General features: G+C 43.0%; 1 protein-coding gene across 1 annotated transcript; it reads left to right on the top strand.

The window, feature by feature from the left end:
- The first annotated feature begins 2,132 nt into the window (after positions 1 to 2,132).
- On the top strand, positions 2,133 to 25,537 carry STON1 (stonin 1). Its single transcript, XM_068675835.1, has 4 exons — positions 2,133 to 2,444; positions 12,929 to 14,892; positions 21,796 to 21,998; positions 22,364 to 25,537. Exons 2-4 carry the CDS (start codon positions 12,972 to 12,974, stop codon positions 22,436 to 22,438), a joined length of 2,199 nt encoding a protein of 732 aa, XP_068531936.1. The 5' UTR covers positions 2,133 to 2,444; positions 12,929 to 12,971; the 3' UTR covers positions 22,439 to 25,537.
- The last annotated feature ends 242 nt before the right edge of the window (positions 25,538 to 25,779 follow it).

Raw genomic sequence — 25,779 nt, 5'->3', positions numbered from 1 at the left:
TTCACCAGTTTCAAAGCGCTTCTCTGGACACACTCCAGGGCCTCGATGTCCTTGTAGCGAGGTGCCCAAACTGAACACAGTACTCAAAGTACGGTCTCACCAGAGCAGAATACAGAGGGAGGATCACCTCTCTGGTCAGGAGGCTAAGAATTCCGAGGATAAGTGGTCTAAAGCCTGGAATGTGTTGTTGAAAACGACGTCTTTCAGCATTGATTGAAATCTTTGTCGCTCTGTGCGTATCAAAGTCACTGCTCATCCCACCTCATGCCATTCAATTTACTGGAACCTGTCTCAACTCCATTTCTAGAAAAGCCTCATAAAACAATCTCACAAGCTTCCTACCCCATGGAAAATCAGCCCCTTGGCTCACCTAGGTTACATATCAGTGTCTCATATCCTCACCAGAGGCTGCCCACCTGCTTACTCCAAGCCTGTTCCCTAAGAGGTCCTCATTTCTAAAACAATTGTAATTCATCTCTGAATCTCAGTCGCAGTAGCTTGCGCTTCCTCAGCTCCTCTTTGACTGCAATGCATCTTCTGCAGGGCAATATGAGCAGATTTTCCTCTAGTGGTGGATCATTTGTCACCTAACTGGTTGTGGTCATGAGTCTTTTCCCACAGTTACTGTCCCTGTGACTGCTACTCCACCAAAAAATGTTATTTCCCAAGGGTTGAGGGGCATATTCGTTAAAATAGAGCCACTTCTTTTCTTTTACATGTCTCTTTCCTGGGACATATGTTCTGGACACCAAGAAATCCTTTGCTTTTTCTTTGAGAGCACCTTCCCTTTTAGAGAGAGGAAAATTGATGCTACAGAGAAGAAAACGCCTACTGTACACAAATTGGAAAATCACCCTGGCTTAAGATTTTGCTAAGAAACCAGCAAGTTTATGTATCTGATGTAAGCTAAATGGCTGCAGAGCCCTACCCATGCTTTTGAGCCAGCACAGTGCTTAAAGGGAGACACCTAGGAGGGGTACACAGCTGAAGAGAGTGATCCTGGAGTCCTTGTCACACACAAAGTTGCCTTAACTATACGTACTAGTAAGAAACTCTCCTCTACTGCTGTAGCACCCACTACCACTGAAATGAAATCTTGTTTTCATCAGACATTTTCTTCCCCACTTTCTACATTTCACAGATTTCATATATGCTTGGGTAACTTCTTTTACACAAAAATTCAATTGATACACTTGAAGCGCTCCTCAACACTGTTTTAAATGAAGGCTGTGAAGCATCTTAAAAGAGCTCTGTAGTATTTACTGGATATATCAGGATTTTTATGCATATCACTTATTATTAAAAGTTGGTGAAAACCAAACCCAGCAATACTATGTCACATGAATTGTAAGAAAAATTGGCATAGGTATTACCATATTTCCATTATCAATGGGTCTAGAAAGTAACTTTTTGTTTTAAATTCATGATTAATATTGGAATAAACACTTGCTTTTCCCCTATTGAAAAGGTTCCCCAATCCTTTGGATTTTGTTATACGCTGGAGAGTTAAATAAAATAGGATTTCTGTAATTTCACCACCAGTCCTGTTTGAAACCATGAAGTTTTGCAGACCTGATGGTTCAGCGGTGAGCACACTTATTGTATGCTGGGGAAAGGGCAGGAAATGAAACAAGATTAGGCTGTAAGCGCAGATGAATGGCTCCTGTGGTCTTGCCGTTCAGCAGATCCACTTAGGCTGTTTAAATTTCAAGATAAGAGGAAATTGTTCGAAAGAATTTCTGGGATGCGAGCAGCACAAGAGGTGAATTATTTTGCACCTCTGAAAGACGTGACCTTGAGGGCAGCGTTTGGTGCCACTGGAAGAGAGGCCGTGCTTGTTCCCAGCAGCCGTGCTGGAATCCGTCCCTCACCGCCTGCCTACCGCACCCCCGTCCCTCCCCAAAGTTTGTCCAGAAGACGTGCTCAGGCACCAAACCGAAACGCAAGCACTCGGCTTGATCTCGACGATTAAACAACGTCCTTGCCATGGGAACGCTCCCCAGTTTTTAAAAGAAGTTTATTTTAAAGACAAATCCCAAGAGCTCCCAGCTCTCCCACCGAGGCTGGGCTCAGCCCGGCGGGGTCCCGCCGCACGGCAAATGGCGGCCCCGCCAGGCGCCGCGGGGGCTGCGGGGGCGGCCGGGACGGGACGGGGCGGGGCGGCGAGGCGGAGCCTGGGCACGGACCCGGCCCCACTCCCGGTCCCGCTCCCGGTTCTGGTCCCAATCCCGGTCCCTCGTCGTCTCCTGCCCGGGCGGTGCGGGCTGTGTTTGCCCACAGCGCTGACCCCCTCCCGGGCGGCCGTGTGAGGACGGGGCCGGGCGGGCCGAGGCTGCCCCGCTCGCTGCCCGGGCGGCTGCAGCGGATGCCGCGGGTCGCCGGAGGGCAGCCGGGGCCGGCGGCGTCGCCGTCAGCAGCGGCGTTTTCCCGGTAGTTGGAACGGGGTAAGTGGGTGGGGTTCTCCGTTTTTTGGTTGAAGAACGGGGTTTAATAATACCGGGCTCTACCTTTGTTTATTTACCGACGGCGAAGTGGCGAGAAGGGGCAGGGTTTGCGCGGCGTGCCGGGGCGCTGAGCTGGGTGCGGGCATCCCCCCGGTCCCCAGGACTTTCGCCTTATTTCAGCAGGCAGCCAGGCCAGCGAGGATTTATTTCGTTCTTTCCGTGTGCTATTCGAAGTAAAATTAACTCCTGGAGCCTTCCTCACGTTTTCTAGTAATGCAGCTGGTGGTGTGAAACCGTGCGTGTGTGCTCGCAGCGTCTGAAGTTATTGGTGCAGAAATTTCTGCTGGATGGCCAGCAGCACCCGGGGCTTTGGGAAGGCAAACCAGCAGCTCCAGCTGAACTGTGTGCCTTGCAGCGCTGGCACGGGGCAGAGCTGGTTAGACTGTGCTTAGTATGAATAAATAAGCCCTTCGTGCACACTCTGGAGACGTAACTCAGGCGTATTGTAGGTGACAAAGGCTACAGAAAACTTTTGCTTCCAGGTTTTGACTCAGTATTGAGGGAGAAGGGTCTCTTCAGTAATTTATTTTTTTCATTTCTCTTTTTTTAAAAAGATTTAGGTGTTCTGCTATTTGCGGCAGCTGAGAGCACCTCATAAACGTGCTAGGAAAAATGCTGACTGGGGTGTTTTATTGAAGCACGGTAAGAGTTAGGTTACGGATGTCTGTGCTCGCATTCCTGCTTTGGGATGTTTTCTCACCAATGCAGAGTGCACCAGAAACCTGATTTTTCTGCAAGCAGGACTTAACTTCTAGGGGGAGGATGGTAACGTCTGGATGGGGAAGGGAACAAAAGTTTTAGAGCCTGAGGCTCTTACACATGAACTGTTCACCTTCCTGTTAGCTCCATTTTCCCTGTCTGGAGGTCAAGGCTCTTCTACATGTGTAATAAAAGAAGAAAGTTAGCCAAAGGCAAAACATCAAATTGCCTGCTTTACTGCATTGAAAGTCCACCTATGGCAAGAAAATGTTATGAAAAAAAGCTTACCTATTTCCCTGACTATTTGTATGAGTAGCTATATGGAGAGCAGAGCTTAGCACTGCATCATGTAACTAGTGTGTAACTGGTTCAGAGCACAGAAGAAGTTTGTACTGCTAGAGTTTGGCCAGACCTTACACTGACACATAGCTACCCAAATCCAGATCTCTAAATAACAAAGTAATGCAAGCTCTAAAGTTTATCTGTGCATGAATGTTAACTCTGGCATCATGTTTTCACCCTGTTGGGCAACTAAACTCTGCCACAACCGCTCTCTCACTCCTCCTCAGAGGAAGTGGGGGAGAAAACACCATGGAAAAAGGCTCGAGGGTTGAGTTAAGGACAGGGAGATTGCTCACCAATTACTGCCATGGCCAAAACAAACTCAGTATAAGGAGATGAATGTAATTTATTGCCTATCACTAGCAGACTAGAGCAGTGAGAAGCTAAAAACAAACTACAAATACCTTTCCCCCATCCACCTTATCCTACTTTCTCCCCTGAGCAGCGCAGAGGAATGGGGGCTGTGGTCAGTCCCTAAAACTTTATCTCCATCGCTCCTTCACGGTCACTCTGCCCCTGCTCCACCTGGGGTCTCTCCCAAACTGATTCTGCAGGGGCTGCCCACAGGCAGCAGCTCTTCAAGAACTGCGACGATATGGGTCCGTACCATGGGGTCCACATCTGTGTTAGAGATGCTTTTGGAGAGGAATCCAGATGAGGATTTTTGGGTAAGTGAATTAGGAATCGTACTTTCTGACACGACTGTGATCAGTAGCTATTAAAAATACTTCTATTCAATTAAGCAGTAAGGATTTAATTATGATCCTCATTAGTATGAGTGTTCAGGCTTTATGACAGGGGAAACAGAATATCCTGCAGTTTAGGAGGGAATGGGTCTGTCAGAAAATGTTAGTGGTAGATTCCATGCAGTACTTCTCATGTTAAGAGCTCTGCAAATTTAGGTGGTATGTTGATCTCTGGGAAGGTACTAGCTCTTGTTTATTGGCTACTAAAGCATGAGGTAGTTTTAAAAGCTGATGTAAAAACTGACTCTGAATATACCCCCCCATCCCTCCATCCATCCTCCCCCCAAGTATACCGTGTGGTTCAGTGAATATGCTAAGTGTAGTATTTCGAATAGCTTCCCTGCTTCTTGTTGTTCAGTGCTAAGATCTGGGGAAGGAGGTTTGGAAGCATACTTTTTCATCACGTATTCGTTGTGTCATTTCATCCATGGCTTCCCAGGGACGCTACAAACACTAGCTGAGGACCAGTTTTAAATTTGTTTCTAAACATGGCCTGTTTAACATTTTGATATGCGATCTGTGTGCCAAAGCCTTCAGGACTTCTTTTTGTTTTGTTTTTCATCCAGAGGGCTGCTTAATTCTAAAATAAGGTTGTTGATTTTAGAGAAATGACACAGCTGTACATGACTGCATTTCTGCTGCTTGGTAGCGTGTTATAAATCCCTGCCTATGCTCATGGGGAGGAGTTTGGATGTTAAATAAACTACTTGCTGAAGCCCTCTGCAGTTCTGCCATGACCAGAGCACTTGTGTGAGATGTTTGTGCATTCCTAATGATAATTTGTTTCCCAAACACTGTTTAAAGCTAATTCAGTGACATGCCATTAGCTTGGTGACCTGCAGGAGTACTGTAAATAAAAACAGATTTATTTTCCCATCTTTTCCAGGCCAGAGCACTATGTTATGGTTTAAAGAAAAAAAAAGGGGGGGGGAGGGGAGGGAGGAACCAACAAAAAAAGCCATCCATGCAGTAAAACGTCAGCTACTGTCAGTAAACAGTTTACATGGGTCTCTTCTGTAGCTGCTCACTGGCTCCCCAAAATCTGCCTGCAGAGCATGGGCTGTGCAGTCACTATGGCAATGCTGGAGAGAGGACTGGATGGCAGCGGGAACTTCAGCCTCTTCTCCCCTGTTTATCCTCTAATCGGGGTGATTTTTTTTTTTGTATAGAGAAGAGAGGCCCCATGAAGGGGTGTGCGGTATAAAGGAGACAAGCAAGCATATGCATGAAGGGAATTAAAGATGATTTATATATCTCATCTAACGGGACAATAAGAAGGAAAACAAATGATGAAGAGAATGATCAAAGCAGTACAGTAACTAGTAAGCAAACCTGTTTTTATGTCTTCTAGGAAAAGAGAGTTTTTTCTCTTAAAGGTGTTTGCTTTTACATGGATTACCATTTTGGAGTTCTTATGGCTTAATGCTGGTCTCAGCCAACTTAGTAGAAGTACTTCCACCACTTGTGACAGTGGATGCTGTCCTGATGAAAGTTGCCCTGCTGATCACCTGTTTGCCAGTGAGTGGGGCATGAGCATGGGGTGGCCCGTACTGTGTGCTCAGGTATGAACCTGAGGTCCAAGGATGCACAGAAACACGTGCTACCAAAAGCATGTGTTACTGAGACCCAGCCTTCCTGAAACAGAAAAGAGGGAAAACTTGGGTGGCCAGCACCTCTCTGTTCATAGGCACCTTTCCTGAGTCTTCTGAAGGAACCAAGATGTGAGAACCATTAATGGACCCAAGAGAGATGCTTGGACTTGCGTTGAGTATTTATGTTTGCCATTCTTGTGGCTAGATGATGAATCAGAGCCTTTAATAAAAACCCAAGATGATAAATTAGAGATCATTTAACCCCCCTCCCCTTTTTTTTTTTTTTTTGTAATTCTCATTACCTTTTAATTGTAAAGAACAGGGTTAGTCATAACTATGTGGTTTTGGACCTTCTTAAATACCACTCCAGACTTGGTGGTGTGGTACAGTGCAAGATACGATCACCTTTCCTCAAAAACAGAAGAGTTCAATGTAGCTGTAGACTGGGGAAACTTTTTTGGTTTTCTCCTCGTTGTAAGCCTGTGATTCTTGGATGCTTTGTTGGTGGAGATGGGCTTCTTCCTGGCTTCTCTGTGCTGCTGCAGTCATTGATTTGTGTGTTTTATAATGCATCTGCAGGCTGAAGGAGTATTTCTGTTTTTCTCGAGTGCCGTCTTCACGTTAAAACTGGTGTGCCCTACGGCCATGCGTTTAGTTGGATCAGCGAGCGAGCTCGTGTGACTCACCCTGGCTGCGTGACCACAGGAGCAAGGAGGGAGGCTGCGGGCATCATGGCTTACGGCATACGGGGAGATCAACTTAAACTGATCACATTGCACTCAAGGGCAGTCATGCATGTGGTTTTCTTGTCTTTTTGAAACAGCTTTTGCAATTACTTCACATCTCAATGCCAGGGAAGGTCTGTTAGGGTGGATCCAGGCACGAGAAGGTCCTTCACAGAACCTACTGGTTAAGGTTGGGGCAGTTGTTCCATGCAAAATTGAAAATGCCCTTGGATGGGTATGCTAAATTTTTGTACAACATCTCTCTTCAACTTCTTGAGCAGGGGAAGCGGAGGAGGAGGCACTGAGCTCTTCTCCCTGGTAACTGGTGATAGGACACAAGGAAATGGCACAAAGTAGCACCAGGGGAGGTTTGGATGGGACATTAGGAAACGTGTCTTTACTGTGATGGTTGTCAGACACTGGAACAGGCTTCCTTATGAGGTGGTTGATGTCCTGTGCCTGTCAGTGTTCAAGTGGCATTTGAAAAATGTCCTTATTAAAATGCGTTCATTTTTGGTTAGCCCTGAAGTGGTTGGGCGGTTGGACTCAATGATCTTTGAAGATCAATAATGCAATTCCAAGTAAATTATTCTGTTCTGTATAAACTGGAAGGTCATCACTGTCTACCCTTGTTCTGAAGTGAGCAAGAAGAGCTGCTTCTCTGGGGGAAACCCTCTTCAGTAACAGCCACGCAGCCTGGAGTAGATAACTAGAGATGGGAATCTGGCAGCACTGCTGCTTTTTTCATTTTATTTTGAAAGCTTGCTGTAGGTTTTCCCTCGTGTGCGAATTTACTATCTGTTTGCAGCTTTTTAAAGCATGAGACATGACTCAGAGGTGCAGAGAAGCAGGTGTTCCCTTGAGCACCGCTGTACGGAATTTGTCCTGAGCGCTGGATGCTGTTCAGGGACAGCACATTTGGGCCAATACATGGACTTGACATTTTAATAACACAATAACCTGTTAACCTTCCGTGTTTGCTGCAGTGTTTGTATGTTGGGTGCCTTTTTTCCCCAGCATAGACAACATCCAGATGTGAGATTTGCTTTACTCCCAGTGCAAGGTGGACACAAGCAGCATTGTGCTGATGCCATTAATCATAGAATGGCTCGGGTCAGAAGGGACCTTAAAAAGATCATCTAGTCCCAACCCCCAACTAAAAATGTTAATTTTTTCACACTTGTGCGTGCAGTATCAGCTGCTGTATCTGTCAGCTGTGCATGACTCAGGACAGAGCGAGTTACTCCTGCCTTGCATGGAGGTTGTGCTCCTGGTGCAAGGAGCCTGGAAGCCCCCATGAACAGCTTCCCCCAGCTGTGCCCATGCTCTGCGGAGCCAATGTTGTAAATACAAGTTCACGTTATGCTTTGAAGTCTGTGTATTTTTCACTCTTAGGCCAATGACTTATTTTCTAAAAGTAACGAAATGAGTGATGCAGTGGCAGACTTCACGTATATATCCAAAACACAAACGAAAGCCAATTTTTCACAGTCAGTTTTGTCATTTACTTGTGTTTATTTCCGAAGTACAGATCTGAGATTTTTTTCTCTGTCTAGGAGACGTAGAGCAGAGTTAAATAAAAGTGCAGCCATATGTAGTCTCAAAATAAAATTTGAGGCAAATCAGCATAAATCAAGCAATGTTTTACATAGAAGGTGTTCTTCATTTTTTTTCTTTGTGTAGTTAAGTAATAAACTATATGGTGATAAAGGAATATGGCTGTAAAACTGAGAGATACATTTGCCATATTTTACTTGGATATTACAAGGACTTACAAATGTTTAGGTTATTTTATACACCATATGTGCTTTATTGCTTAAACTGCAGAGAATTTGTACTTCCCTGTGAAACCATTATGCTTTATGGCAAAATGCTTTAAGAATCGTCTGCATATTTATACAATAAACAGTAACAACTCATATGGTGTCATTATGGGACAGCTTTACTGCGGCATGCATAGTATGGGGAGTTTTGCATTAGGTTTCTAGAGAGCATGTGGAGAGTGGCTGATGTGGTTCCTGGAAATATCATTTACGTGTGCTAACGTATGGGGGCCATAGTCCCTCTGGCAGGGCAGAAATAAAACCGCCAGGTGTTGTCCACAAATGGAGCAGCTTGTGCCAAGAGTTCAGCTGGTTTTGAAGGGTTTGTTTAAGCCTTTTGTTACAGTGTGTGTATCTAGGTATATGTGCATTGCTAAATCTGCTTTTTTTTTTTTTTTGAGCTTGAACTAATATGTGATGTTGGCATCTGCCTAGTAAGATCCTGCCATGGAAGTAGCATGCCTGAGAGATGTGAACGTATTTAAAGACTGTATAGTCTAATGCTTTTGAAGCTGCAGCAGTCTCTGGAGCTAAAGAGGTGATAATGAATGTATCCATGTAATTATGCTTCTCTGTATTTTGGAATATGAGTACACTCTATTAAACATTACCGTCACTTACTATATGCTTTGCAAAAGCAAGTTGTTTCCCTGTTATTCCCTGTTAACTGACCCCATTCCTCTTCAATATTTTTAAAAGAAAAATAAGGAAAAACAAACAAACATAAAACCAGGAGACAATCCTTGTGCAAACCTGTGAAAGCTGTGAGCTGCCACTGTGGGAGCTATGCTGTGATGGAGACTGTCCTGCAACCATCCCTTCATGTTTAAATCCACAGGGATGTGCTTGAAGGATTTACCTGGTGTCAGAAGCTGGGAAGACCTTGGGGCTGGGATGCTCAGGGGGTTCACTAGCAGCTGTATGACCCCCAATGTTTTTCATCCTGCAGGCAACCCAGGCGGTCTGGGTACTGTGATGTGCTGGGCTGCGGACAGCACCGGCTCACGTGCTGGTTCTTCCCTGCTGTAGGAGGTGATGAGAAGCTGCTCCATTGGGGTGGTGGAGATGCAACGGGAGGATGTCACCATCCTCATCTAGCTGAGGAGCAACGTGTATCTGGATTAAAAACACCACAATCGATAGCTTCAGTTGCATCTTGGAGCAAGTTATTTGTTATTACCCTTTCGCTGCAGGAACAGTGAGCAGCATCCCCCCACAAGGCACAGAAGCTGAGTAGTATTTTAGCAGCAGATTTGATCTGGGATTTTAGAAGCAGCAAAGGACCTGGTAATTGCTGCAGCCTATAAAATCTCTCAATAATAGGGTAGGAATCCTCTTCCGTACATCCTCGAGGTATCAAAATGAAGAAGTTACAGCTGCAACTTCTGTTCATTAAATACTGAGGGACTGAGTTAATTTGCTAAATGCAAAGATTGTTTTCAGGCAGAACACAATGGGTTGAGATGAGTCGCAGCTCTTGGGTTTGCTGCAGTCAAATTTAAGACCAGCTGGTATTTCAGCCAGCTTTTTGTTTATGGTTTTAATATGCTAAAAATGGTATTTCCTGTCACATATCTGAAGGAGATAGCACACGTGCTTGTAATTTAGATGTTAGGGGCTGCATAGTGTACATGGTTACAGAGATCAATGTCATCTTGTATCATTTTCCTGTTACCTAAAATATCTGGGTTATGCTTACATGGGTCCCTAGGGAGCTTTTTGGAGCCAAACCACATCTATTTTACAGCCTGATTTTAATGCCTTTTAAAGGAAGAATGCGCTAATTCTTAAGAAGGAATTTGAAGCACTTTTTAGAACAAAAGAGGACTTGAGAGACAGGATTAATTTATTGTGTCATACAGATGTAAAAGCATCTGAGAACGAACTACATGAAGTAGGTAAGACTATAAACCTGTGTTTTTCTTTTAAGTACTAGATAAATGGTGCTGTCTGTAACAGAGGAGAGGGTGCATTTCATCATATTAGCATGACATTACAAAAATAGCTTTTAAAGATCCATATGATTTTTTTCTCCACTCACAGAAATTGCTTTCGGTAATCAGTGAGCAATAGCAGTGGAATTGCTACCTATTTCAACACTTGCTTCTTGCCTGTGTTTTTTCTTTGTTTGTTTTTAATATCAGTATCTTTTTTTTTTTTTAATACATTTCTGAGCAAGTAATAAAAGGTGAAAGCTGCAGTTTTTGACAGGTACGTGAATGATATTGTAACTGCAGGTGAGAGCTCCATCTGCCAAAGTGTTTCCCTTTGTAGACATTTATTGACTGAGGTTAAGTATATGGCAGTTACATTTCAAACATCTTTATGAGTGTTTTGTTACAGAAAAAAAACATGCTGAATAATTGCAGCCTCACATTTTAAAAAGGCTGAATAGCAACAGAGGCTGGAAAAAAATAGTTCAACATCTGGAAATAATAAAGGGCATTGAAAAACTTCATTTGTAATGTGAAAGGGAAATGCACTGGAAAATGAATATTTTTTCCTGTAAACATGGTTTGCAAATGTTTCTGTTTTATATTTTCTTCTTCTTTTGCACGATCTCAAGTTTTTGTGATTTGCCTCTTCAGTTTAGCAGCAGCGGGACGGAAGGCTGTGCTTTGTCAGGCTCCTGAGTGCACCGTCACTTCCTTTCAGCTACATCCACAGAGCCCAGGCAGCAAGAAGGTCTCTCACTCTCCTTGCTCAGCGTGGTTTTTCGCCCTCAATGTTTTTTTCTCTGGCTGGCAGTCACTTATGTTTCATAAATGCCAGATGGGGATGGAGTGAGCCTGAAAACATTGAAACTTCCTGCTTGCAGAAGCCGACAATAAATGCTGCAGAGGGGATGGAGGAGAAGGCTGTGAAATAGGAGGAAAAAATTATGACCAAATATGAGACCAAGGAGCTTTGATTGTTCTCCCCACTGCTGCACTTGATTTTAATGAAGTGACTGAGTGGGCGAAGGGATACAGTAGTAGTAGTGTGTCTGAGCTGTGATTGTCCTTTGTAACTTGTTTGCTCATTTTCTCCTTCTCTCTTTAAGTGGAGAGGAGAATGCTTATAAAATAACTAGCATAGTGCAAATATTTTTCCTGAACAAAGAGGTTGAGAGTTCAGAAAAATAATGAAGGACCAAAGGGTCCATGCCAAGCCCTTGTTTGTTCAGCAGCGGGGTGAGTGTCTTGTGTCAGTTCGTGATGCTTTCTTAAAGACTATAAGCCCGCCAAGAAATAAGGGAGAAGTTTTGAAAAATAATGACTCGTAGGATAAGATTCCACTTGGCTGAAGTTTGTCATCTCTAGAAACAGACTGTTCCCTAAACGCTGCAGATGAGGAATGGCTTTTGTGGTTACACGATTATATGCCTACATCCTTGCTGTGCAATTAAGAAATGGCCTGACTATGGCTGTTTGAGCATGAAGGAGAATGGCTCTAGGTTATTGTTATCTAGCTGTAATTAACAGAGTAATATGCATGCAGGTGGTTTTGTGCACATGAACTCTGTCTTCCTCGTGCTTTCCGGCAAATGCGAACACACTGGCACAATAAGAATACTGTTTTTCAGATAAACGATGTTTATGTAGGCCCTGTGGTGCTTCATTGTACTGGATTCCTCTGCAGTCAACAGCAATTTATTTCTCACTTCTGCGTTAGTCGGGAGCAGTGGGGAGGAAAAACTTTGTGGATGACACATCTTGCATAAGGACACAATGAGCATTTACATTTCAGTGCATGGTTTAGAACAACAAAGGCAAGACAATTATTTACTGGTTACAGTCTTGCTCAGAGGACATCTAGCTGTGCAATTCACCAAAGTCGCTCTGTTTGATAAGTGTATTAATTCGTTTGAAGCCTGGTGCTTTTTCCAGGCCACCAGCCAATTCAGTGCTTGGCAGATGCATATGTTGTTACTTACTTGGCTTTGACTTGTGTTTCAACAGCTTGTATCTCCTCCGGATTCTTACAGTCTACCCTTCAACAGGGGTGTATTGCTCATCCTTATAGCTTGCTCTTGCTTGTTTATAAGCCATTCCACCCCTCCTCTAACTTTACTGTGACATGTCTGATCTCTGAGAGCATAAGTCAGAGGTCTTTGAAGAGAACAGTGACATGTAACACACAAAATACATTTAATTGAGTAACAGTTTTAAACTAAAAGAGGGTGAGTTTAGGTTAGATAAAAGAAATTCGTTACTGTGAGGGTGATAAAGCACCAGGCCAGGTTGCCTGGAGAAACTATGGATGCCTCATCCCTGGAAGTGTTCAAGGCCACTTTGGCCAACCTGGTCTAGTGGGTGGCATCCCTGCCCATGGCAGGGGGTTGGAACTTGATGATCTTTAAGGTCCCTTCCAACCTAAAACACTCTGATTCTGTATGATCTGTAAACTACATGCAAGTTTTAAGCTTTGTGTGGTTTGAGTATTGTAAGGGTTGGGTTTCTTGGTTTTGTCTTACAATGGAATTGATTTCTGATCGTGTCTGTTCTTTCTTTATAGATGCTTTGAGGGTGATACAGCTGCAAGTGCTCTCTCCTACAAGATGTGTTCCACAAATCCAACCAATTGGGTTACCTTTGATGATGAGCCACTCTTCCAGTCACCTCAGAAATTGGTTGATACTCACGGCAGTTGTAAAGCAAATGGCCTTAAACTCAATCTTTCTAACGTGTATGAATCTTCAAGTCGATCATCTTCTACAGGCAGCACTCCACTCTCGTCTCCTGTAGTTGACTTCTACCTAAGCCCTGGGCCCCCCAGTAACTCTCCACTGACCACGCCAACCAGAGACTACCCAGGCAGTCCGTGCATCCAGAACCCAGGGATTCATATCCTGTATCCTATTCCTGAATGGCCATCAAATGTTAACCTTCCATCACCTGGGGTTTGCTCTTCCCTCGCCTTGCAGAAATCCAGCAGCTTTCCTGTGACTAATGACGATCCAGTTAAGGCTTCACTCCCCAAATCAACAGATGAGGGAAACCCTGATCTGCAAGGAGGCTGTGACAAGGCAGGAGAATCATTGACACTGGGGCGCTTCCCCCACTACCAGAGTGACTGTGGCTTTGCCAGTCCCTTTTGGAAGGAAGGATGCTCACTCAGCACATCACCAGCTAATGTTAACACGTGCAGGAAGGACAAAGCGATTAACAAAGGCATTTGTCATTCTAAAGAAAAAGAGTTTTACCATGACCAGAAGAGCCTTAACCAGGGCTCCTTCAGCTACATCTGTGAGAGGCTCGAACACCTGCAGGCTGATGGCTCGGACACTGTGGGAAGCCTTCCCATCTCCAGTGCTCACGCGTGGCACAAGCAATCCCCAGCGGTTCCTCACGGCCTGTTCAGGAGCCGGAAAGTTGATGGGTGGCCGTTCATGCTGCGCATTCCTGAAAAGAAGAACATGATGTCGTCTCGGCAATGGGGCCCTATTTACCTGAGGGTTCTAGCTGGAGGCGTGTTGCAGATGTACTATGAAAAGGGCCTCGAGAAACCTTTCAGAGAATTCCAGCTGCAGCCACACTGTAAGCTATCCGAACCCAAACTAGAGAGCTATAATGTTTCAGGAAAAATCCACACCGTGAAGATCGAGTGTGTCTCTTACACGGAGAAAAGGAAGTACCATCCCAAAGTAGAAGTGATCCATGAGCCGGAGGTTGAGCAGATGTTAAAGTTAGGAACCACGGATTATAATGACTTCACTGATTTCATTGTAACAGTTGAGGAAGAGCTTATGAAGCTTCCTACCATTTCCAGGCAAAGGAGAAATTATGAAGAACAAGAAATGACTCTAGAAATAGTGGATAACTTCTGGGGGAAGGTCACTAAAGCAGAAGGAAAACTTGTAGAAAGTGCTGTCATCACACACGTTTATTGTTTGTGTTTTGTGAATGGAAGTACTGACTGCTTTCTAACTCTGAATGACCTGGAACTCCAGAAGAGGGATGAGCATTACTTTGAGAAGGATGTGGAGAAGAAATGGATCAATATTCTTGATTCCTATTTCCATAGCTGTGTCAAAACGCAGGAATTTGAGCAATCCCGAATTATTAAGTTTACACCTCCTGATGCCTATAGGCTGGAGCTAATGCGTTTCAGGACACAGTACTATGGAGAAGACCTTCCGTTTTCTGTGAAGGCTGCAGTAGTGGTTCAGGGGGCATATGTAGAACTTCAGGCTTTTATAAATATGTCTTCAGCTACAACACGTTTACCCTCTGTGAAATACTGTGAAAATGTTATGATACGCTTTCCAGTTCCTGTTCAGTGGATCAAAGCACTTTGGACCATGAACCTCCAAAGGCAGAAGTCCCTAAAAGCAAAAATGAATAGAAGAGCATGCCTTGGTTCTTTACATGAGATTGAATCTGATCCCGTAATACAAGTCTCACTTGGAACAGCCAAATATGAAAGTGCCTACAGGGCTGTTGTGTGGAAGATAGACAGGCTTCCAGATAAAAACTCAAGTAAATAATTTGCGCTGTAAATCGATGGGTTTGGGTGCATGTCTTCTCAGGATTTTGCCCTGTTTTTATGCTTCTGTGCCTCCATCAGCTTCAGTACTTCTGATTTCTGTCTGTAGTGGTGGAAGCTGGACTAACCTTTCTGAAAAAATAGCCTTATTTATTTATTTTTTTTTCCAAGGGCATTTTCCCAATTGAATGAAGGCAGATGTATTACTGTCACAAATCTTAAGGGTGCAGTAGTGTGGAAGTGGATCTCATTGTTTGGAGTAAACCTCAAGCCTATAGTAAAAAACAGATGGGAGGGTTTATGCTTCACATAAAGGTTTCACATGAGGTTTGTGCTGGACAGTGCGGGGATGGGAAGCAAATGCAGGTAGATGAAATGATTTGTTCACCCAGTGTCATACAGTTAATAGAAAAGGTGTACTGGAACCGTTGTGTCCTGGATTTCTATCATCTTTTGAAAAATGGTGGGTATGATATATAACTAGAAGGTGCTGTGGTCAAACTTGTAGCAACTTGACTGTGCTGCTGCAAAGGCTGTTAGGTACTGCCTCTTTATGGGTTTGTGTATTGAGATGGTATGGTCATGGCAATAACTGCACTGCCAAAAATGCCTCCCACTTTATTGCTGTTTTTCTCTGGTGCTAATAACTCTCTAGATACTTGCTGCAGTAAAGCCAGTTAAGTTTGTAGTCGTGCACGTGGGAATGGTTAATTTTTGTCTAAGCAAAATAGTTGGTTTATATTAATTGAGGGAAAGACAATTTTGGGGGGCAGGGAAATACAAATATATGGTTGTAAAATTCCTGTTTTCAATCATGTTACCAGATGACTAGGCCACATCATCCTTTTCTGAAGGCATGCAAGTTCTTGACAGGAGTCTCATTCTGACTTAAGTTCTGTAGGGTGAAGGCACTTGATGCTTTTCTTGGATAGGCATTTTAAGTATATGAGACTTTGGGGATCTGTGTAAGACAAGGGCATCTATTAAAGTATTTGCCTAAAACATCTGCAAAATCTGTACTTTTATAAAGGCAGTAGGTGTGTAGGATTTACAAATAGCTTGGGCTAGTCTTGTAACATCCCGACTATCTGGACTAACTACCACTTTAAAATGTCCAGAAGAGATTCAGTCTTTGAATTCCTGGTTTCAGGTATGCTAGTACTAATCTGACATGTCCACTCACTACTTGTGACAGCTAAATGTGTGAGCAGGTGAGACTGCATTCAAAGCAATTAAACACCCCCACACCCACCAAAAGCAAACAAAACCTCCTGTGGATTACTTTAATGCCGTATGTTTTTTCCTGGGTCCCCCCAAATTGTTGGTTATTTAGAGAAGAGCCCTCCACTTTGCATGCTGCTTGCTACCTTGGTGCCTCACGTTCTGCTCGGTGGTGGGGACAGAAGAGAGACAGCGTCGGCGTCTGGACTAATGCAAGGCTGGAAGCTGAGCCAGAAGTGATGGCGGGGGTGTGCTTTCTTATGGGACTGTCTATGTGGGTTGCTTTTAATATTTTTTTTTTTTTTTTGCTCTTTAAGTACTGAATGGCTGCAGTGAGGTCTCCCTGGAGCCTTCTCTTCTCTATGCTGAACATCCCCTAGCTCTCTGGGCCTCTCTTCATAGGAGAGGTGCACCAGCCCTCTAAACATCTTTATGGCCCTCCTTTGGACCCAGGGTGCAGTTGTGCTCACTGCAAGTGCTCACTGCTGGCTCATGTCGAGCTTTTTGTTCTCCAGAACCCCCAAGTCCTTCTCTGCAGGGCTGCTCTCAATGAGTTCTTCTCCCAGCCTGTACTCCTGTTTGGGATTGCCCTCACCCAGCTGCAGCACCTTGCACTTGGACTTGATGAACCTCATTAGGTTCATGTGGGCCCAGTTCTCAAGCTTTTCCAGGTTCCTTTGGATGGTGTCCCTTCCTTCTGGTGTATGCAGATAACACCACTCAGCTTGGTGTCATCTGCAAACTTGCTGAGGGTACATTCGATCCCACTGTCAATGTCACCTTCTCATTTAACAGTGGGGTACCATCTCCTTGGTCTTTCTTTTCTGACCAATGTGCCTATATAATCCCTTGTTATTTTTGCATAATAAGCCCAGCCAGTTTGCTGCCCAGAACACTCTTGCCCCACCTGGCGAGGTGCATCCGAGATCATAAAACCCCAAACCCTGAGCATGGCACCAGACTTACGTTCTCTGAAAGTAAGAACAACTACTATATATTTTTTTTTTTTTTGTGGCATTCTACATTAGCTTAAACTTCTGATGGTTGATTAATTCCTCTGGCTGATATCTGAAAAATCACCTATATCCTTGAAATGCTCATGTGTTGGAGGAAACATTTCAGCAGAATTACTGCCTGGTCAATGTTTAAAGCCTTTAGCTGAATATTCTGCACACATTTAAGCTTTCAAAAATAAAACTGTCCCGAGTTGTGGCAAAAATCTTAAGACAGTCAAACTAATAGAAATATGTAAGCATTCATAAAACTTTTATTGGAAGGAGGAAAAAAATATGCTGAGGTTTTTGCTTTTAAAAAGCCTCTATTCAAGGCTTAGAAAAAAATAAGGGGAGGGAGTGGAGAAGAAAAGGTTATCTATTGTTTATAGACATTGAAATATGTTAGTATCCACTGGGTTCTATTAAATTACTTCCTTGGAAGAGTGCTGGCCATGCCAAGTCTATGTCAGCTGTGAGATATGCCAGATTTTTAAAAGCTGTCTGTACTTATTCAGATACATAAATGGAGAGTTTGGAGCCTGAGTGTTAGTATTAATTAAAAAAAAAAAAAAGTTTAAAGGCTTGGAGTTTGAAGAATTGCTCAAATGAAGTTTCTGCAAATTGTGCGAGTATACACTTTGTGAAAGCAGGACTTAAAATGTTCCACACTTCCATATATAAAGATTTCAGCACAGCATTGCCTCCAGTCTTTGCATTGGAGAAGCTCTGCATGTGTGCTGCCTGGGGAGCTGGGGAGATGTTAGTCTTGTAATCACGATGTTCTAATCTCTTGCTGTGTAAATTTGCGCCCTGTGGTGTTTCCTGCAATGCCACCTCAGGTAAGGTTGCTTGAATGCTACTCGTACGGGTGATTGAGTGCTAAATGGTTTGAGTAAAGGCAGCAAAGTTAGGTTATTAATTTTTTGTGAAGTGCTATCTGAATGCAAGGTGACGGTTTGAATCTCATTTCGTAGCATGGTGGGTTTTTTTGTTTGTTCTTGAAAGGAAGGGAGCAAGAATTCAGAACATTTTTGGGTTTGCCAGATCGTCACATGTAAAATAGGGAAAGACTTAGGTGTGTCAATTCCAAGAAGTTGTAACAAGTTGCCTAGACACCTCAGACTCAGGTTTTCTGTCTCCTAAGCTAGCCATTAAAAACTCAATTTTCTCCCCAAATTGTCCAGTTACCTTTCAGGAGTGATTCAGTCCATCAGGCCAGATGGTCAGTGTCTCCACGATGCCTGAAAGGGTAGATTTGGACAGCTACCTAGCTAGCCTTGTGTCTGAATAATAAGCTAACAATAAAGCTGATGTCTTAGCTTTCACTGGGTAACCATAAAGACGTACACCCTGCCTGCTGTACCTGCTGTAGCCAACTCGTCTTTCTGCATTTTCTTTGGTCCTGGCCAACAACTCACTTATTCAGCATTGCTGGTTTTGTTGTTGATGTTGGTTGTTTGTTTTGGAAAAAAGGTCTTACACACGCAACCTCTCTTTCTTCTAACTCCAGTGTAGCACAAGGCTAGCAAACAATAGTTTTGTGGAGCAGAGGTGACAAACACTAGCTGGTTTTAGGAGAAAACTAAGGCAATGCTCGCCATCTCTTGAAGTGTTGGGTAATCATGTCTGACAGCTGGTGGGAAGGGGTCACTACATGCTCCCACTGTGGCCCTGTGGTGGGCAGAGGAACTGTTTTGCAAGCAAAGTGGTGAATTCCTCTGGCAGTGACCTTGTGCAGGAGGTAGGTGGGCTGGGAGGAGCTCTGTGTTTTGGGGGTAGCTAAAAGGGTCCAGGGGAGGCTGCTCCAGAGGACCCGGGGCAGTAGCCTTATCCAGATCCCAGAAGTATCACCTCTGCTCTTACAGGCTACCTCCTAGGGGAAAGAAAGGGTCCAGAACTTACCAGATCCCAACACTGAGACATTGAATGCTCTGCCTCTCACAGTGTATGTTAGCTGGAATATAAGGCCAGAGGGCTTTTGAAGTGTTAGGTGATACCTGAACCATAACTATGCCGTGTCTAACAGACCCGCTAGCAGCAGGCCATGAGTAAAGGCCCATTTATGCCTTCATCTGGGATCAAGTGGGCATCTTGCCATGAGACATTTACCATCAGAGAGCTGTCCAGGAGAATGCCAAGCAATTTTGTGGTTTCCCATTCTTGGAAGACAAAATACTTTTCCAAACAATTCCCATCACTGCTCATTTCTTCATAGGCCTCCCTCCCGCAGCAGGAAGATGCTGAATTTGATCTCCAAAAGTCCCTAGATATACACCCTTTTGTGTCTACCACAAATGGACTCCAAACGAGATGCTGCTGGATGAATCCTTTCTCCTCAGATCCTTGTCAGCCATAGCCCTAGAGGCTGAGAGAAACCCTCTTCTTCCCGTGTGCCATCGTGGTGTTACAACTGCTGCTATTTTGCCTGGGGTCGAGTTGCTGCCCATGCAGTGTGATGCACACTTTCGTAAAGAAAGCTGGGGGATTTCATAGCCTGTGGCTGATGCTCTCCCATGGTGCAAGATAACATCTGCTGTGTATATAGGATTATTTTCTGAAATCTGCTTCAGATCTATCAACATTAAAAATAGGTACAGAGAGAAGAAACATTTAGGATAAGGACTGAATGCTGTATATGCTGGAAGCAAGCCTGCAGTGGATGCCTGTAAACCAGCCACTTAGAGAGTCCAGACAGTGCAGGAATGCACTTGTCCAGTGGCAGACACAGTCTTGTCTGGAGTGGTGGCTGTAACAATGCGGCTGTGTTTGTGTGGCTTTGGGTGAACTGACAGAGAGAAAAACACTAGAAGTCAGCAAATATCTCTTAAATTGTTGATTATTGTTGTTATATGTGGAGGAGAAAAAGAGTTAGAGATTCTGTCCCCCCCACACCATCTGAAGTTCAGGGGCTGACAATCCAAAGGAGACTTCTTGTTCCTTTTTCCCCGTTCCTCACCTTTTCTTCCAGGCAGTCAAATTTTAACTTACTGAACAAAGGAAGGAAGAGAGAGGAGATTTCTAATTAAAACTACTTTTTTTTTTTTTTTTTTTTATTGACTACTAAAGTACTATTAACATAATGAGTATGTTTAAGACAAATTTTAATTTTGTGTTCTTTAACCGTGGATTGTTGGGGACCTGTTGACTTTTGGGATTTGGGATGAAATCTGGAGGGCAGTATTGAATTAAACTTTGTTCTGGTGAACTCAGGGACTGATACATTTGACAGAACTCTGTCCATCGAAAGCAAGCAAATGTACATTACTTCCTAAAATTGCAAATAGCCTGGCTTGGGCAGGCTTTGAGGCAGGTTGTGGGGGAAACTCAGACAAGATGCTGCTGCATATGTAGCTTCCACCTGCCGTGCAAGGGGATGTGCCCAGCCCAAGACTCCTAGGAGCACTGGAGATGATGTTGCTGCTGTAGGGAACTGCTGCAGGTTCAGCTACTTCTTATGGAAGGACTTTTTTATTACTATTATTTTTTTGTCTTGCCAAATGCCTGTGAGCATTTGAATATGGAATGTTATATGGATGATTCCTATGGGATAGATAAAGCTTGATGTATGTTAGCTCCATCTTCAGTATTTTCTTCATATGGATGCAAAATTGATTCCTGCCACTGAAGAAAGTAAGAATGGGACGCTTTTGCCTGAACTTTAGGATGCCTTTTAATATAATGGATAAAAAATATATTCTGCCAGGCTTGCCTTCAGCAAAATATGGCCAATTCTTTCTCTGCTTTTCTCTGCCTGCAGCCGAGTGGTAGTTAAGTCTTTATGCTGATGCTTAAAATCCTGGAGAGGGGGGGAAACAGGAAATTGCTACTTTTTGCCTTGAAGAATTTGGAGATGCAGATATGATGGAAAGGGTACTTTCCGTTCTATTACACTGCTTTCATGCAAAGTGATCCTGCTAACCTTGGTTCCCTTGGAAGGCAGGCGTTTCACCCTGGTGTTCGTGGTGGGCCAGGTGAAGGAGAAATGATTTTCCACGCCATTTCCACATGGTAACAGGGCAGTTACTTCAGCAGTGTTTTCTTTTAGAAGAAGCAGGGTGTGTTCTTTTCCCAAAGCAGAAGCAAAGCTAGGAAGGGAATCCAGCTAGCCTGTATCGTGGCCGCTGGGACATACCTTGTTTGAGCTGCGGTTTGAGCTGTACCTTTATCTTCCTGCTATAGGCAGACTGCAATAAATGCTGTTACATGAGAGTGCCAGCTCTTGAAAGGAACACCCCAGGAAAATTCCAACAGCAGAGAGCCCTGGAAAAGGCTGGTGGTTGTACATACGGAGCCATCTTTCTCTTGGCTGAGCTGGGGTCTTCCAGTTTTTATTTTTCTGTAACAGTAAAGTAAGAAATGTATTCTGAAGTGAAAAATGAGATTCTTTCCTAATAGTCTGGATTTAACAGCCATTTCCGTACATTTGTACTACTCTTTTCTTAATCAGAAGCTGAGAGGATCTAGTAAATCACTTGTAAATTAATTTGTAGAACTACAGGCATTGTGAAAAGTGTGCTGAAGTAGCAAAAGATGATAGAATGATGTTGTACTATGTAACAGCTATGCATTAATAAGAGATAGAGCTATGGTCTTCTGTCTGCAGACTAACCATGCGTTATGAACAAGGAAAAAATAATTAACTGATTTTGTGTGTGTGTGTTGTGTTTTATCTTTTCCAAGGTTCAGATCATCCACACAGCCTGTCTTACAAACTCGAGCTTGGATCAGACCAGGAAATACCTTCTGACTGGTACCCGTTTGCTACTGTACAGTTTGTCATTCACGATACCTGTGCATCAGGAACAGAAGTCAAGTCACTGGGCTTAGAGAGTGATGTGCAGCCGCAGAAACATGTGATTCAGAAAGCTTTTTACAATTGCCAGGTATCTGGGGCTGTTTTTCCAATTTTTTCTTTCTCTTCCCCTACCCCAGTCCCTCCATACAGTATTTACAAAGCAAATCTGCTTTGTATTCCAACCATACCTTGTGTGTGCTTGTGATAATGACTTCAAGCAAAAGAATCATTAAAAAATAATTCCTTGTCTCATCAAAGATGATGCTGAAAGACAAATGCAGCCTTATTTTTCCTCAGTGAGCTATATTTGGGAGTAGTGGTTTTGAAATCTGTTCAGTCTGGAAATGTTTTGCTTCTGTGTCAAAGCTCTTCCTTGTGCCATTGCTGCAAATCACACTTCTAGTGCCCCCCGTTGTTTGCTAATTCTACCTGTTTTTTGTTTTCTAACTACAGGTTGAAATTGAAAAGAAGTGGATTAGGCTTGATGGAGAAGATCCAGATAAGGCTGGCAACTGCTTAATGCAGTGAAAGAAGACAGCGGGCATCATCACTGTGATATTAGTAGGAATCAATTCACATTGGAAATTCTGTTGTTAGAAAAAGCGCATTGATCGTGTTTATCCTAAACTAGGTCATCAAATACATTTTTAAGTGCTTTTGGGTTTGTTGCTGCAAATCAGCACTCACTTGATTGGCTTGTGTTCAAGTCAGGTTCCCGTCATGGGTAAAACAGGATGAGCAAGGTCTGCTTGTAAAGGTTTGCAGGATGTGAGCACTTACTTGACTGATTGTAATATATATATTTTTTTTCCTGTTGCATATCTCTGACAAGGGAATGATCTCATAGTCCATATTGAAACCTAACGACTCTGCTCAAAGAGTTCATGTCACTTGGACATAAAATGCTCAGCAATAAAAATTGCCAGAGCACTTACGTGCACACCAGCATATGTGTAGGTTCCAGCAGGACCAATTACATTTTTTTTTTTTTAGTGACATTTGAAAACCTGTCCCCCGTGTTTTTGTTCTCCTCAATTTATGTGAGCAAAACAAGTTGTAATATTATTCTCTATGAGAGCCTCAACTAATGAGTTATAAACTGAGTGATTTCATTGGTAAAATGGGAAAAGTTCCTCAGCAATAATATTCCTCACTTTTCTGTGGCAGTGAGTGTTTCCTCCCCAGCACTTTTATAGGTTCATTTGAAGTAATCTCTTGGGCAAAAAAAAACATATGGCAGATGTGATTAAAATGTTTGTGCCAGCATCAGGCTTTTTTTTTTTTTTTTTTTTTTTTCCCATTGTTGCAGCAAGTGAGGGGGCATATTCTCAGCAAGCATAAATTGGTCCACTCCAATTTCATTTGGTGAAGCTTTGAAAATTTACACCAGCCCACAGGCTGAAAAAATGGTGAGTTGCTACTGATTGTGCCTTTAGGATTTAGGGTCCAGATGTTGGTTTGGAAACTGCAGAAGCTGCTGCATTGCTGCTTTGAAGAACTTCCAAGACAGAGGGCATTTTTTCATGCATGGAAAGTGAGGTATTTTTGTTATGCTGCTGGCTCTAATGGCATTTTTTGGGGGAAGCAATGCAGGAATAGACTATGGCAAGGGAAGTGAAAATGTGACACTTCAGCAGGTAGCTACTAACCCTATATTAATGTGTTAACTTCCTATTATTGTAATTTACGAAGGCTTTTTAGCATTTCCACGTAGGCATTATCCCCTTAGTCATTTTATGCAGGCTGTAATTCCAGCTCTGTTAAAAAATCTGATAAATTAAAAAAATACTTGTGATAATTTTTTTTCCTGCAGTTTTCCTAAAATTATCCTTACTTCAAACTGAAATTATTGGAGAATAAAAATACAGTAATACAGTACGTCTCACTTTATATTTTGCCACAGCTTGTAACTGTTTATGTGAGCACTGTGTAAAAATACAGATAAATGTTATTCCCCCAAAGTAGAAAAATGTGGGATATGTACTGAGAAAATTACCAGTCTGAGGAAACAGAAGGCCATAATATGAACATAGTTCACCACAATAAACTTTTCCACCCATTTGGAAGCTGAGAATGAAATGCGTAATAGATTCTATAGTAAGTCCTGGGGGCAGCTTTTTATGGGTATTACACTGCCAAAGCCCCAAATAGACTATTATGGTATTTTGTCTTCTCTATATATCCTTTTTATTAGCAGATTATATTATCATAAATCTAAGCAAGCATTTGAGTACTGTAGGTATCCAAATATGTCTCAGATGTTGCATCCTCCATCCCTGTTCTGACTTTAGTAGCCATTAGCACCTTCAAGTCCTGTTTGGTTTGTTTTTATTCACATTCAATTTCAGGTTGTTTACTTCTCAGCTGAACTGAGTGGCACAGTGCATAGTAGGGCAAAATGTTCATCCTTGGCATCGCGGCAGAGCTCTGCAATTCACTTAAATCCGTGGTTATACTAGAGCTGTAAAGCAACGTTTTAATTCATCTTTCTTGGTAGTGAGTCTGTATTGTATCTGGTGTGGCGCAAATGATCGTTTGGCCCTGCTGAACTCGTTAACATAAAAAGATCAAGGTACAACTTTGTCTGTGTAGCACAATCTTGGATCTCCATCTGAGGCTTGCCAGACTCCGTTATGTTAATAAGAAGTGGATCAGGATCACAGGGAATCCATTCCACAGAAATACTCCTGTATTGGAAGAAAGCTACTCTGTTTAATGCATAGCTTTCAATTTAAACCTGACAATTAGCGAAGCCTAGGGCTGAATAATTACCCTGTTCAGTTTCAAACTGCTGTTTGTGTACCTTGCTGTCAGAATATTTAAAAATACGAGGCACTTTAATGAAAGAAAGTTTGGATTGTCTGACTTCCCCTCATCAATTCTAACTTCCTATTCTACTGCAACTTGCTAAAGCAGAAACACCCTTGGTTACCCTTTATAATATTTCTTCTGCGTTCTCTGATGCCGTTGAGTATAGCCAATTGAATGAATATTCTTTGTGTTTGACTTATTTGCTAACATTTTATGTGAACACTATAGCAGGTGATGGTGAGTAAACATGCTGGTTTTTATTCTTTAGAAATCTGGGCAGTAAGTCATCTCCCTGTATTCTGGGAGATGAGGAACAGTTGCTAAAATGTGTGCTTGGTGTCCAGCTGGCAGAAGGACTGGGGCTTTAAATAGCCCATGAGGTACATTGGCATCATACTAGGAACCAGGTTTCACACGTCTGTTCTCTGCATGTCCACAGCCAGCACCTGCACTCACTGAAAGTCTTCCAAATGCTTAGGTCACTTAAGATGCTGACACTTCGCTAACATTTACTGCAGGGCAGTATTTAGATATTATCTGTATTTTCCTTCACAAAGGAAGCACAGTTGGTGTGTGTTAAATTTTAAGTGTAAATCAGTGAGAACGGCTATTTTCAAAGTGTTTATTTACAAAGCGTTGTATTTGCTCAAACTGACAAACTTTCTTTGCATTAATCTTTCTTAGACTAGTTGTGTTAGTGTAGGTAAATTGTATTTGATGTAATGTTGGATTCAAACACCCATTGAAGTCAATGGAAGTCTTTTAACTGACAAAATGGGATCTGCATCAAAGCCTCTAAGAATAAAGGAGGGGGGGGATTAAAGAAGAAAGGAATAGTTATAACGGGCAGGAAAAAAAAACACACTGTAGAAGATTCTTGATGCTAGTAAATAAGCAATCTTCAATGTTTGCTTATTGCAACCAGAAGAGAGCACAAAAGTGAGGACAGGAGGTGTTACTGGGTGTCAAAGCTGAAGCCTTGCAGCGACTGGGAACGATGCTCTGGCTGCCTTTGTGCAGCAGCTCTCGAGAAATGAGGGTGATGGTGCACTCCATTG

This window comes from Anas acuta, chromosome 3, assembly GCF_963932015.1.
Source record: "Anas acuta chromosome 3, bAnaAcu1.1, whole genome shotgun sequence".
NCBI classification, from domain to species: Eukaryota; Metazoa; Chordata; class Aves; order Anseriformes; family Anatidae; genus Anas; species Anas acuta.
Note: the sequence above shows the minus strand (reverse complement) of the source record. Positions and strands in the feature narration are given on the sequence as shown.